The following is a 15,776-nucleotide window of genomic DNA, read 5'->3' on the forward strand; positions in this document are numbered from 1 at the left end:
ATCATGCAATGTTTAAGTCAAAAACTCGCCCTAAAGCAGCTTTACAAGGACTAGATCAATTCATAAAATTTGTGCATGTGTATGGGTGGGTATTCAGTAGCATTTTTACCAAGAAAGGGATCTGGGTGTCGTCATTGATAATACACTGAAACCTTCTGCTCAGTGTGCTGCTGCGGCTAGGAAAGTGAATGGGTATTATTAGGAAAGGTATGGAAAACAGGTGTGAGGATGTTATAATGCTGTTGTATCGCTCCATGGTGCGACCGCACCTTGAGTATTGTGTTCAATTCTGGTCGCCGCATCTCAAGAAAGATATAGTAGATTGGAAAAGGTGCAGCAAAGGGCAACTAAAATGATAGCGGGGATGAGACGACTTCCCTATGAAGAAAGACTAAGGAGGCTAGGGCTTTTCAGCTTGGAGACGAGACGGCTGAGGGGAGACATGATAGAGGTCTAATTTCCTAATTAGCACATGAGCCTTTACCATTACCTATTTACTAGACGTAAGAGCTCCCATGCTAACCCCATGCTAATCGGGCAGTGCATTGCCATTTACCTGCACTACTTAATTAGCACAGCACATGCCTACTCTCTACCTCCAAACACACTCCCCTGTTACAAAATAAAACCTATTTTTAGCGCATAGATAGCACACGCCAATTCTAAAACATTTTAGCATGCTGTAAGCACGCATTAGTACTTATCACCACTTAGAAAAGAAGGGCCCATGTGTTGCTATAAGACCTTGAGTCTTGGATTCTGTTCAAGCTTTCCAACTGAGTTATGCAATTATAAATATTCTTCACTTCAAAACTCTGAACAAAATTATTTGTAGTAAATCAGATTTGTTTAGTATTAAGGGAGATAATTAATCTTCTTCAGCCTCTTTCCAAATGTATTAAAACTCTATATATTCAGTTCAACCCAACACTTCTGGAAGGTTTACATCTTAGTTTGAGGCTTTAATTATATTACTTATATTATAAAGCCTTGCTTTACTTGAAGAACTGCACCAGCTTTCACTTCAAATAAGTTTAATCTTCAAGTCTTCATAAGCTATTTGACTAACTTTTTATGAGTCGAGTGTATATTTAAATAAAGAGATTGTTCCTCGCCTACGTCGCCTACTGGTGTTGTTGAAGAGCCTACTCCTCCTACTCCCCCCTTTCCTCAGACTCTACTTTTCGTAGGAATTTGTGTACCTCTGCCCTCGTGGTGATTTGGTTTGCTAACTTGTTATGTGTACAGGTTTCTGATTTGCATGTTTAATTCTACAAATATTGTTATGATATTCCCCGCCTCCTCCTCTGCATAAAATGGGACCTGTGCTAAAATAGCACCAGTTAGTGGTAAAATCTTAATGGTAGCTCACATTGATAACTACACCCCCTAAATAATAATAATAATTATAAATGTTATGTGACCTATATGTTTTTATGTGGTTAGATGTAGGTATGAGGCAAAACATGGTCTGTGTCAGGTCACTCAATAAACTCAGCATAGTGATTTGCCTAAGTGTATCCTGTTTTTGATCTTCATTGCCCGTGGCCACTCTTTGTTCCTTGTTGCACTATTTATTCTTGTTGTTTACCCTTCTTTGTTGTGATGGGCAGACTGGATAGGCCATGCTGGTCTTTACCTGCCATCATTTGCTATGTTACATATGTGCATATTTTACATTACATTTATTGCTTATATGCCGCTCAAGCCGAAGTTAGATCAAAGTGGCTTACACTCTATATGTTAAACCTAGTGGACCTACCGCCCAGAAACGCCAAATGATCGGCCCGCAAATTCCTCAATCTGAACTTCCCCAGCTGTAAAGGAATTAAATACAAACAGGCTTATGCTACTACCTTTGCGTACAAAAGCACACAGTTATGGAACGCATTACCCATGGACAATCTAACCAGCTTTCGCAAATCTTTGAAGACACATCTCTTCAACAAAGCCTACAAAAGACATCCTTAATGAAATAAATCATTCCTTAAACCACCCAAGTGCATCAAAAAACACCTCTCACACGACCTTACCTAACACCTTTCCATTTAAATCCTCATCTACCTTCAGCTTATTATCGATTGTATTTAAGATCATGTAATGACTATATCATAACAACACTCTGTAAGCCACATTGAGCCTGCACAAAGGTGGGAAAATGTGGGGTACAAATGCAATAAATAATAATAAAGAAGTAGGACAATTTCCATCTGGCAGCTGCCATTTCAGCAGTAATGGAAAGGAAAAAGCAATACCGGCAGCTCCTGACCACCCGTAAAAAATTCATTGAAAAGTAGGAAGTCTTCTCTGTGCATCACTAGGAAAATGGCTATGCATTACTTGGAATGCGCATTTGAATAGTAATTAGCTCATTAAAATAATTTTGCATACAATTTTTGTTAGCTGTCACTGTGACAGGAAAAGAGCCAACAGAACCCTTTTGTACATGTCTCATTGAACTCCGTGCTTGCTAAACTGGCTAGAACCAGTGTACAATGCACGTTGATGGCTCGTTAAGTTTTGTGCATCTGGGCCTAAGTCCTTCCCTGAAATGTACAGGGAAACAATCACCATAGAGGAAGAAGAAAAGGTTCAATTTCCTTGGAGCAACATAAACCTACCTCAGCTGGCAAGAAAGGGTGGAGCTCTTCCACCAGGAATGACTGAGGAGAGATGTGCTGTTGAAGCTAGTCCCGAAGAGCCTATGGATGTGGAAATAAACAGGGCGTCCTCTACTTGGAGCAGATGGAAGTCTTGAAAGAGTAGCAAAGCCCTACTTGAAGGAGCTGAACTTAAAAGCAGGAAACTAGGTGAGTCTTTTTCCTATTATTTTCCAGTGTACCAACAGCCAGAGGGGTGAAAGATAGTGCTTGTTTGTTCGATTAAAATTGTCCTGTGGGGAGGGGCTGTTTAAGGACTGTGCCATTTCGAGCTGTTTCTATTTGTTTGAGCTAGCCAGCCTTAAGCACAAAGAGTGGAGGAGTGGCCTAGTGGTTAGGGTGGTGGACTTTGGTCCTGAGGAACTGAATTCGATTCGCACTCCAGGCACAGGCAGCTCCTTGTGACTCTGGGCAAGTCACTTAACCCTCCATTGCCCCATGTAAGCCGCATTGAGCCTGCCATGAGTGGAGAAAGCGCAGGGTACAAATGTAACAAAAATAAAATAGATACTATTGGAGATTCTACATGGAATGTTGCTACTATTGGAGATTTTACATGGAATGTTGCTATTCCACTAGCAACATTCCATGCAGAAGGGTGCGCAGGCTTCTGTTTCTGTGAGTCTGACATCCTGCACGTACGTGCAGGACGTCAGACTCACAGAAGCAGAAGCCTGCGCGGCCACATTGCTGATCTGCAAGGGCCAGCTTCTACATGGAATGTTGCTAGTGGAATAGCAACATTCCATGTAGAATCTCAAAGAGTAGCAACAGTGGAGGAGTGGCCTAGTGGTTAGGGTGGTGGACTTTGGTCCTGAGGAACTGAAGAACTGAGTTTGATTCCCACTTCATGTTGGATTATTTGTAGTAAATAATTAGCAGATTTTAGTACACACAGCTTCAGCTTTAGAAATGTTAATTTCTTTCTTCATCTCTCTCTCATTCACCCCTGAATAATTCACTGCTGAGTCACTTTAAAGTTGAAGTAACAAAACATCTGTTTACTCACAGTTTGTAGTTAGATTATAATCAGACAGGCTTATATATACATATTACTATACATTTGTATTATCAGCTCCTTCCATGTGCTTAGATGGTAATGGATGCTCACACCACCATAGATCCTCTCAGGTTAGGAGAGATCATGAGCTCCATGTGCTCCATGTGCTGCATGTGCAGTGTCTATCCCCCACAGGAAGTTGCATAGCTGTGTGACCTCTCTAAGTAATTCACATCAGAGGTCACAGAGTAATCACAGAGAAATAATAGGTGACAGGCAATGCATGTAAAAATACAATTACATTCCAACAAACCCCTTCTCATGCATAACTGTCATGCAATTATTTATTCATACAAAGTCCAAGCTTTATACGCAGATTCACAAAATGTTCTCTGGGTAACGGTTTGGTCATGATGTCAGCTGTCATCTCACTGGTGTGACAATAGTGTAGACTGATGACCCCTTCTTTCACCAACTCTCGCACGTTGTGGTATTTCGTTGCGATGTGCTTGGTGCGTGACTGAACCTTGTCATTCTGTGACAGTCGGATGCAGCTCTGATTATCTTCCATTATCTGGATTGGTCTCTGTTCAGCTATTCCGAAATCCAGCAAAAGTTTTTCAATCCACATCAGTTCTCTGCACGCTTCCGATACGGCCACATATTCAGCTTCTGTAGAAGACAAACTCACAATACTTTGTTTATGACTGGCCCATGAAATTTGTACATTTCCATACATAAACACATATCCACTTGTGGATTTATAATCAGAATGATCCCCTGCCCAATCTGAATCACAGTAACATATTAGTTTTGGATTACTATTGGCTGAAATCTTTAATTTACAATCAATGGTACCCTTTAAATACCTTACCATCCTTTTAACTGCAGTCCAATCTGATTTGGTAGGTGAGCTGACCCTTCTGCTCAAAATTCCTACTGCATTTGCTATATCAGCCCTGTATGTGGTAGCTAGATATAAAAGCTTACCTATGGCTGATCTATATTGGATGTTATCTGGTAAAGGTTCTCTTACTGTTTCATCCTTCAGAAAATCAGTGATCATGGGAGTGCTTACAACTTGGGCATCTTGCATACCTAAACTTTCAATAAGCTCATTTATTTTCTGCTTCTGGCTTAGAAGATAAGAACCATCATTTTGTTTCTCAATTTCTATACCAAGATAGTATGACACATTACCAAGTTCTTTTATCTCAACATTGTGGTTTAAACACTTTACAATGTCCTTGTACTCTTGCTCACTTTCACTTGCAATGAGCAGATCATCAACAAAAGCTAAAATGTATGCATATTGTCCATTTCTGCACCTAGTGTACAAGCATTTATCTGCTTCACCTTGCTTAAATCCTAAATTTGTCAATATTTCATGCAATTTATCATTCCAACATTTTGCACTTTGCTTTAATCCATAAAGACCTTTGTTTAATTTACACACTAGCTGTCTTTGTTTTGTATTTATGAAACCTGTTGGTTGTTCCATGTACAAGTCTTCAGTTATTTCTCCGTGAAGAAACGCTGTTTTCACATCAATGTGTTTGACTTGCATGCCTTTTGAGACTGCAATGCTCAGAAGTGTTCTTATTGTCGTGTGTTTCACTACAGGTGCAAACACTTCATCAAAATCTTCTCCATATTTTTGAAGATATCCCTTTGCCACTAATCTGGCTTTATACCTTTCCACTTTTCCTTGTGCATTCCTTTTTAACTTGAATACCCATTTGCATCCTATAGCTTTCTTGCCAGGAGGTAATTTTGTAAGAATCCAAGTATTATTTTTATCCAATGCATCAATTTCTTCTTGTGCAGCTTTATGCCATTCAGCAGCTTCTTCTGCTGGCATTTTCTCAATCTCATCCCATGTTAAGGGCTCTTGAGCTTCTGCTGACTTTGTTAGGTAAGACAGTCTTGGGGGTGGAACACCTTTGTTTTCCCTGGATGAGCGTCTGACAACAGGTTGGTCTGACCTTTCCGCATCCTCTAAATCTGAGAGTTCTTCTCCAATTGATTCCCCTTCTCCAACTGTACTGTCTTCTTCAATGATCCTTTCTGTGTCTGCTTCCTCTGCCTGTTCCTCGTTAGATACAGGTGAGTTGCTTTCAGACATCTGCCTTGGTATGGCATTTATATACACTGGCATGTCTATTATGGTTCTAGTTTCATATTCTGGATGATAAGGCTCATCTGGGATAATCCAGCCTTTATCAACCCTTTTGTTTTCATCAAAATATGTAACATGTCTTATGCCAACAATGCCAGTTTTCAGATTCAAAATTCTATATCCTTTGTGTCCTGGAGCATAGCCAACTAAAATGCCCCTTTCTGTTGTGGAATCCAGCTTATGCCTTCTTTGCTTTGGTATATGAGCATATGCTGTACTTCCAAATGTTCTTATGTGTGACAGGTTTGGCTTCCTACCATGCCATGTCTCATGTGGTGTGCGCTCAGCGCCTTTAGTTGGCATTCTGTTTTGTAGGTACACTGCTGTGAGAATGGCTTCCCCCCATAGTCTTTTAGGGAGATTGCTATCTGACAGCATACATCTGGTCATTTCCACAAGTGACCTAAATTTTCTCTCTGCAACAGAATTTTGCTCTGGTGTATAAGCTACTGTTGTGATATGCTGAATGCCTTCTTGTTCTAGAAATGTGCGCATGCTGTGTGAAGTGAACTCACCACCATTGTCGGTCTGAAGAACCTTTGGTTTTCTTTCAAATTTATTGCTCACCATGGCTACGTATTTCTTCAGCATGTCTGTGACTTGACTTTTCTCTTTCAGCAAATAGGCCACACAATATCTAGAGAAATCATCCAAGAATATTAGCACAAATCTGTTATTTCCCAATGATGGGATATTAAACGGTCCACATAAGTCACTGTGTATTAAGTCCAGCACTTTATTACTCCTATTTCCTGTGTATGCAGGAAATGAGGGTCTCACACCCTTTTGAGTAACACAGTCTATGCATTTCTCCATTTTACCAGCATCTGCACTTATCTGAATGCCTGTGGCTAGTTGCCCACTGTGAAGATCCTGGATCACCTTAAAATCATGATGTCCCAGGCGGCGATGCCAGATTTCCAGACTACATTTACCATCATTCTTCCTTACTTGCACCATATGTGAGGCTTCACCTGAAATGCTCAGTTTATAAACATCATTATGCATAAAAGCTTCAGCATACACTTCATCATTTTTAGAGATTGTGCACTTACTGTTTTCAAAATGAATCACAAATCCCTTCTTATCTAATGTAGATACACTAAGCATATTGCAAACTGCTTGGGGAATATACAAGACATCACTTACAGGAATTTCTTTAACTTCATTAGACACTTTGCATTTTAAGAATCCAATGCCTTTTGCTTGGATCTTAGCAGTCCCTGCGTTTGCAGTTTTAAGAATACCTTCCTCTGGACACATTTCCTGAAAGAAATCCTTACAATTGGTTAAATGGCATGTGCTCCCTGAATCCAAAATCCAAGTACTTTCATTTGAATTATTATTTACCATAGTCAAAGATTTTTCTGCCATTAGAAAACCCTTGTGTTTATCTTTGTCCTTCATACATTTCCTGGTTTGAAAATTCTTTAGTTCCATTGGCTTAGGTGAGCTAGAGGGAGTGTTTTGTGTTTCCTTACACCATTTAGATACATGTCCCTCCTTTCCACATGAGTAGCAAATCAGCTTGCCCTTGGGTGGAGTTTTCCCATAGCTCCGCCTTCCTCTGTTCTTTGCCAAGAAATTTGTTTCATTTCTCTCTGACTGACTTTGAGAACACATCTCCTCAGAATCATTTATTATGCATTCCTGCCTTAGTTTTGATGTTGCCTGTTCAAAAGATTGCCCTTCAATGGCCTCATTTACAGACCTAAAAACATCAAACTTCTTTGATAGTGAGGTAAAAAGAAATGCTCTTTTCAATGCATCACACATGGGAATTCCAGAAAGTTCTAGCTTTTGAAATGAAGACATAAGATGCATAATGTGATCATTACATTTACTTTTATCCCTTAATTTGGTTTCATTCAACTCTGCCAGCCAAATTGGTTGCTGCTTTGCATATGTAGTTGCATACATAGTTCTCAGTTTATATAAAATGTCCTTTGGTGTATCTTTTCCCTCCACTAATATGGCTTGTTTCTCTGAGAGAGCTTCCAAAAGCATGCACTTCACATAATAGTTTGCACTGTCCCATTCAGCCATATTTTCAGCTGTTCTGTCTTGGTCTAAGCATATATCTAATCTTTTTGCTCGAAGGAGACATATGAATCTTAATTCCCACTGCCGATAATTAAACTCAGTTAATTTAGGCACCTTGAGAGAATAGAAAAATGGTGAATTTCTTCCCTCAGCCATTTTCTTAGCCTTCTGTCTGCTGTGTGGGGGGAGAGAGAGACAGACTGAATCTTTCCTTTAAGACTTAAGAGAAAAATGTGGCCTTTTTTTCTGCCTGGTAATATTTCTCTTCTTTTTCAATTCCTGGACCCTGGGCCCATAACCCTTTTGTTGGATTATTTGTAGTAAATAATTAGCAGATTTTAGTACACACAGCTTCAGCTTTAGAAATGTTAATTTCTTTCTTCATCTCTCTCTCATTCACCCCTGAATAATTCACTGCTGAGTCACTTTAAAGTTGAAGTAACAAAACATCTGTTTACTCACAGTTTGTAGTTAGATTATAATCAGACAGGCTTATATATACATATTACTATACATTTGTATTATCAGCTCCTTCCATGTGCTTAGATGGTAATGGATGCTCACACCACCATAGATCCTCTCAGGTTAGGAGAGATCATGAGCTCCATGTGCTCCATGTGCTGCATGTGCAGTGTCTATCCCCCACAGGAAGTTGCATAGCTGTGTGACCTCTCTAAGTAATTCACATCAGAGGTCACAGAGTAATCACAGAGAAATAATAGGTGACAGGCAATGCATGTAAAAATACAATTACATTCCAACACTTCAGGCACAGGCAGCTCCTTGTGACTCTGGGCAAGTCACTTAACCCTCCATTGCCCCATGTAAGCCGCATTGAGCCTGCCATGAGTGGGAAAGCACAGGGTACAAATGTAACAAAAACAAACAAAACAAAAACAAAGAGGGAAGTCAAGAGCTGAGCAATAAGACTTGACTTGTGGAGGACTTTGAACTTTTGTGAGTAACATGACCTCACCTGACGATGCGATGGTACTGTTGCTTTGAAACAAGGTTTGCTTGTATTTAGATTGATGTGTTTGGAGTGGAGAGAAACATAGCTCTTGGAGCCCATTTGCATATGAATCCGGAATTACTCAAAGTCACATGTTTTTCTTTCCCAACTTGAATAACAGAAACTCTGGGACCTCAAATGTGAATCGCCCTTACAACAGTATACTTGTTTGTTTTATTTGGAATATTGCCATCAATTTACATCTCACCCTGAATGAAAAAGTAAGAGGAAATAAAGATCACTACAGTGTAAAAGGAGAATGACTCTGTAGATTTCTTTGCTTTGGTTTTAGAGTTAAGTCCTTGTTGTCATAGCTTGATGCTTCAGTGCCCAGAATACATAAGTACATAAGTAGTGCCATACTGGGAAAGACCAAAGGTCCATCTAGCCCAGCATCCTGTCACCGACAGTGGCCAATCCAGGTCAAGGGCACCTGGCACGCTCCCCAAACGTAAAAACATTCCAGACAAGTTATACCTAAAAATGCGGAATTTTTCCAAGTCCATTTAATAGCGGTCTATGGACTTGTCCTTTAGGAATCTATCTAACCCCTTTTTAAACTCCGTCAAGCTAACCGCCCGTACCACGTTCTCCGGCAACGAATTCCAGAGTCTAATTACACGTTGGGTGAAGAAAAAGTTTCTCCGATTCGTTTTAAATTTACCACACTGTAGCTTCAACTCATGCCCTCTAGTCCTAGTATTTTTGGATAGCGTGAACAGTCGCTTCACATCCACCCGATCCATTCCACTCATTATTTTATACACTTCTATCATATCTCCCCTCAGCCGTCTCTTCTCCAAGCTGAAAAGCCCTAGCCTTCTCAGCCTCTCTTCGTAGGAAAGTCGTCCCATCCCCACTATCATTTTCGTCGCCCTTCGCTGTACCTTTTCCAATTCTACTATATCTTTTTTGAGATACGGAGACCAGTACTGAACACAATACTCCAGGTGCGGTCGCACCATGGAGCGATACAACGGCATTATAACATCCGCACACCTGGACTCCATACCCTTCCTAATAACACCCAACATTCTATTCGCTTTCCTAGCCGCAGCAGCACACTGAGCAGAAGGTTTCAGCGTATCATCGACGACGACACCCAGATCCCTTTCTTGATCCGTAACATGAATCTGTGCAGTGCTAATATTTAACAGCAATATCTATGTAGCTACTAGCTTAACTTAAGACAAGCCTTTTTGCTCCTCTGTGTCAGGGGCGTAGCCCGACACCCAATTTTGGGTGGGCCTGGGCCCAAGATGGGTGAGCAGAAGAACTCCGCCCTGTCCCACGAGTGATTTAGTCTTCCCTCTCTTGCCTGCATACCATATGGTCTCTCAAACATCACCCCTCCCCCGCATACCTTTTAAATAGCAGATTTTCACCGGAAACAAGCAGCAACTAATACCAACTACTCATGTTGGCCCCACAGCCTTCCCTCTGATGTATTTCCACATAGACGGGAATACATCAGAGGGAAGGCTGTGGGGTCAACAGTATGTATCAATCGCTGCTCGTTGCAGGTGAAGATCTACTATTTACAAGGTATGCAGGAGGGACAGTTGTTGGGAATTTTTGGCTGGTGGGGCTTGGTCTCCCTGCCAGCCACATCATAGGTATGCTGCTACTGGGTGGGCCTGAACCCAAAGTTGGTGGGCCTGGGCCCACCAGGACCCACCCTTGGCTACGCCACTGCTCTGTGTTATAGCAGTGCATAGATAACCCCTGATTCCACCTCCAGCTCTGCCTCTGGACCGCCTCTTGGCGTTACCTGGAGTGTGCTCTGGTAATCAGAATCACATATGTGCATAACACAAGCTGGGAACATCAGGTATTAATGTGTGCTGGTGCTTTTCAGAGGGTAATTTTCAAGGGAACGTATGTGCATAATTGTTTTCCTTTAGAAAACTGATGTAACCTATATGCAGGGCCGCCGAGAGGGGGGGACAGGGGGGACAAAATTCCCGGGGCCCGGGCCTCCAAGGGGGGCCCGGCGCTGCAGTCCCACCCGCTACCGCCACCGGGCCCCTTCCACCCGAACCACCGCCAGCAGAAGTGCTGTCTTCTGACTCCGGCGTGCGCGGCCCACACAGACGTGCTCCTCTCGCTGTACTCTGCAGGGCTCCTGTGCGTCTGACGTCCTGCACGTGCAGGACGTCAGATGCACAGAAGCCCTGCAGAGTACAGCGAAGATCAGCTGAGAGGAGCGCGTCTGTGGGCTGCGCACACCGGAGTCAGAAGACAGCACTTCTGCTGGCGGGGATTCAGGTGGAAGGGGCCCGGCCCGGTGGCGGAGGTGGGTGGGACTGTGGCGCCAGGCCCCCCTCTGGGGGGGCGGCGACAACCTGGGGGGGTGACAGTGGGGACGGGGCCCAGGGGGCGGGGCACGGGGGCGGCCTTGTCCCGGGCCCGGCCCAGTCTCTTGGCGGGCCTGCCTATATGCATGCCTGTGGCATGAGTTAGGTACCAGTTATAGTCTCTATCAGACTAATTGCACTTAGGGCATTTGTATTCCCTGTTTGTTGTTTGTGTTTTTTTCATGCTTAAATGCATTCCAAGATGAAAGCAGACGGGTGGTTTTAAAGTTTGAAAGGAATCCAAAACTAGTCTTGCAAATTGGTGGCTTATGAAGTTAAATAAGAGCACTGCTTAACAGGGATGGGCTGTCATTTGCAACAACATATCACATGTTGTTACATGTCATTAAAACCCCAAAGTGAACAGAAAAAACATGAACATTCAGGGTTTGTTTATTTTTTGTTTGTTTGTTTGTTTGCCGATAACAGAGCACATTCTTTGGAAAGAAGGCACACACTTTCGGAAGATAAAGCCTCGATATCATTCCATGGTGCGACCCCCACCTTGAGTATTGTGTGCAATTCTGGTCGCCATATCTTTAAAAAAGCTATAGTAGAATTAGAAAAGGCTCTAAGAAGGGCAACCAAAATAATTAAGAGGATGAAACTCCTCTCATATGAGAAAAGGCTAAAGAGGTTAGGGCTCTTCAGCTTTGAAAAGAGACAGCTGCGAGGGGATATGATACAAGGGTACAAATCCTGAGTGTTGTTGAACGGGCAAAAGTGAATCGATTTTTCAGTACAAAGCAGGGGTGTAGCCAGACAACAGATTTAGGGTGGGCCTAGGCAAGAAGTGGTTGGGCACCAAGTGTTCTCCCCCCCCCCCCCCCCCTTGGTGGTCTGCAGCAGGCATGCGCTGAAAACTGAGCATGTGCAGATGCTGGTATCGTGGAGAGTAGCATTTTCATTACCATTAGGGGGAAAACTTCAGCTGGCAGAGCTTGGGATCCCCACCAGCTACCTCTAAACATGTGCTACTGTTGGGTGGGCCTGAGCGCTAAGTGGGTGGGCCCTGGCCCACCCAAGCCCACCTGTGGCTACGCCACCGGTACAAAGGCTGGAGACACTCAATGAAATTACATGGAAATACTTTAAAAAAATATATGAGGAAATATTTTTCCACTCATAGAATAGATAAGCTCTGGAATTCATTACTGGAGGATGTGGTAACAGAGTATCTAGGTTTTTAAAAAAATGTTTGGACAAGTTCCTGGAAGAAAAGTCCATAGTTTCCTATTGAAATTGACATGGGGAAGCCACTGCTTGCCCTGGGATTAGTACCATGGAATCCTGCTACTATTTGGGTTTCTGCCAGGTACTAGTGACCTGGATTGGCCACTGGTGGAAGCAGGATACTGGACTAGATGGACCATCGGTCTGACTCAGTATGGCTATTCTTTTGTTCTTATGTTTTTAACCTTGTGGAAGTCCTGATCCTTTTGTTGTCTGGCCAGAACCAGGTCAAAGTTTGTTTAATACTGAAGTTAAGCTAGTGCACATTGTGACTGTGGAGACTGTTAGAAGACAGACCTGTGTGAAGATTATAACTGACTTTCAAGGGACTTTTTTTTTTTTTCAGTTTACCATGCCTATGAAGTGAATAGGTTCCAGCATACCTTGTTAAACGTTAATAAACAGGTTTGTTTTACTTTTAACCCTTTGTGTGGCTGTGACTGTGGAGGTTCTGCACCCAACCCTTGCTGATAATATCAAGCCCTCCAAACCTAGGTCCTTAAATCACCTTAGGAAGCCTACTTAACGCCTCCCCTGTGCACCACAACCCAGTTACAAAACCTTCGGAGCTCCTCCATTCCTGCTACTTCCAGGGCAGTTCCACCCTTCAAAGGCATAAAAAGAACTTCTTCCCAATTTCTGCAGGGCTGCTAGTCACACGTGTTTTCATCTTGACCTAACAGCTTGGAAAAGAGACGGCTGAGGGGAGACATGATAGAGGTCTATAAAATAATGAGTGGAGTGGAACAGGTGGATGTGAAGTGTCTGTTCATGCTTTCCAAAAATACTAGGACTAGGGGGCATGCGATGAAACTACAGTGTAGTAAATTTAAAACAAATTGGAGAAAATGTTTCTTCACCCAACGCATAATTAAACTCTGGAATTCGTTGCCGGAGAACGAAGTGAAGGCGGTTAGCTTGGCAGAGTTTAAAAGGGGTTAGATGGTTTCCTAAAGGACAAGTCCATAAACCACTACTAAATGGACTTGGGGAAAAATCCACAATTCCAGGAATAACATGTATAGAATGTTTGTACGTTTGGGAAGCTTGCCAGGTGCCCTTGGCCTGGATTGGCCGCTGTCATGGACAGGATGCTGGGCTCGATAGACCCTTGGTCATTTCCCAGTGTGGCATTACTTATGTACTTATCCCCGCCCTAGGAATGTTCTCACAAGTACAAGTGGTGTTTCATGATGCGTGTATTTTTACCCACATGTAGGGTGAATAGCTTTTGAAGAGCCCGATCACCTGGGCACATGATTTTAGGAAATTATGCACTAAATAGGATGTTAAGATGATCTGTCCCAACCTGCAAAGATTTCTGGCAGCCGTGATAATGACAGCATATGCTTTGGATATATAAAAAATTATTTTATTAAATTAACTAATGTCAATATAAATAACTCAATATGAAAACATAGTTTCCAGTTTGATTAAACGTTTACATGCCATTTCAGGCAAATTTATCTCAGTCACATCTAGATATGGCTTCCTGAACAACTGAAACAGATCAAACCTGAAGCAATATATACACCACAAGATGAGGGGCGCTGGATTTCCTACGAGGGAAAAACTACACTGTTGTCTTTCAAGAATTATTGGAGTCTATGGGGTCGATATTCAAGCAGCGGTGGGCAGCGTGGTTAAAGCCCGGAAGTTCAATGCCACATAGTATCCAGCGATTGGCATTGATTTTCCGGGTTCGTTTTTGGCTGCCAGAACCTTAACCAGTTAAGCCCATATCAGTGCTAACCAGTTACGTTCGTAGGGGCCCTTTTACTAAGCAGTGGTAAAAAGTGGCCTTCGGTAGTGTAGGCGCGTATATTGGCCGCGAGCCAGGCCAGTTTTTACCCCATCTACAAAAAAATGGGCTTTTTTTAATGGGACAGGAAAAGGGCCTGCTGTAAAAATGAAACCAGCACGTGCCCAAAACCAGTCTGAGCCCTTAACACCACCCATTGATCTAGCAGTAAAGGCTCACGTGCTACACGCGTGGTGACCGGTTTCGATTACTGCCAGAACTGGCGTGCATAGGAGGAAATAAATAAATCATCCATGCGTTATGGGCACACGTCAAATCTGAAATTACAGCCAGGAGGGCGCACTGGCCTGGCGGGAGTCTCATTTGGGCGTGCGTTGCATGCACATACAGCCTACCTTGGCTTAGTAAAAGGGTCCCTTAGTGACTAAAGATAGAACCGCTAAACCCAGCGCTAACCAGTTATATTACGTGATATCTGGTTAGCTGCTGAATACTCATGGTTAGCCGGTTAAATAGTGCTGAGTGTCGGGGGGGGGGGGATTAACTCTTCAACAGCTCTGCACTCAAGTGCACTCTGACCTTCAAATGTTCCATGGGGGGCAACCAGAATCTAGCACCATGATAAATTATGATATTAATCATTTCAGCTAAGGGAGGGTATCAGAGATGTAGGCATACATCACATCTGAATGAAAAAAAAATCAAAATGCTACATTATGCTAAGGTAATTCAAATCAAACATGGCATTTTTACTTCAAAAGCAGCTAAAGGCCCGATGTCTAATACCAATGAATCAGCACATCAGTATTAGAGAGTCTGTGTATTAAAATGTATACAGTGCCTCAGGTTCGATACTCAGCAGCAGTAACCATCAATAATTAAACAGTGTTTCCATAAAATAGTTTTATATAAATAGATTTCTGTTAATCTTAAATATAAATAAATAAGCATATAAAATATAATAACATTAATAATAACACAATTTCCAATCAGTAGATTGCAAGGCAGCTAGTTTTTGTTTCCCCTCCTTTTCCGTTCTTTGTTCCTCTTTCTTCTCACGCACGTACTAAGGGACTGTTTGCTGCTGATCGCTTTCAGTTCTTGTAAGACGCAGAAGAGATCTAGGATGGCTTTCCGCTGAATTCGAGTGTCGTTCATCTGTTACAAACAACAAGACGAGAGTGAAAGAGGGGTTGGATAAACGCTATATTGTGCCCTAGGCCCCCATTTAGTCTTTTCTCGCCTTTCCCAAAGTCACTTTCGCTTTCTTTGCCCCCTCTCCCCTCGGATCGTCATTCATGGCCTTCCCCCAACATTTCGCTTAGCTGCAGGCGTGCTGATAGCAATAATTTCCGAATGAACATGGGGACTAGGCGAGTACATGCTTCGAACGGAGGGGGCTCAATGATTTGCATCTTCCAAGTCATGCAGTTCCAGAAGGGAGATTTTAGGCCAGTCCTGGATTTCTGACAACCCTATTCTGGTGCATTATAGGAACCGAAGTGCTGATTTTCAATGGGAAGAAGCAAG

At 42.5% G+C, this 15,776-nt stretch overlaps 1 protein-coding gene across 1 annotated transcript in view; it reads right to left on the minus strand.

Annotated features, from left to right (window-relative positions):
* Positions 1-15,254: 15,254 nt before the first annotated feature.
* Positions 15,255-15,776, minus strand: part of LOC115477759 — a 66,672-nt gene continuing 66,150 nt past the window's right edge. The window contains exon 9 of the mRNA XM_030214827.1: positions 15,255-15,404. Coding sequence (XP_030070687.1) covers positions 15,255-15,404 — 150 coding nt within the window. The remainder of the gene's footprint in view (positions 15,405-15,776) is intronic.

Source organism: Microcaecilia unicolor, chromosome 9 (genome assembly GCF_901765095.1).
Source record: "Microcaecilia unicolor chromosome 9, aMicUni1.1, whole genome shotgun sequence".
Taxonomy (NCBI): Eukaryota; Metazoa; Chordata; class Amphibia; order Gymnophiona; family Siphonopidae; genus Microcaecilia; species Microcaecilia unicolor.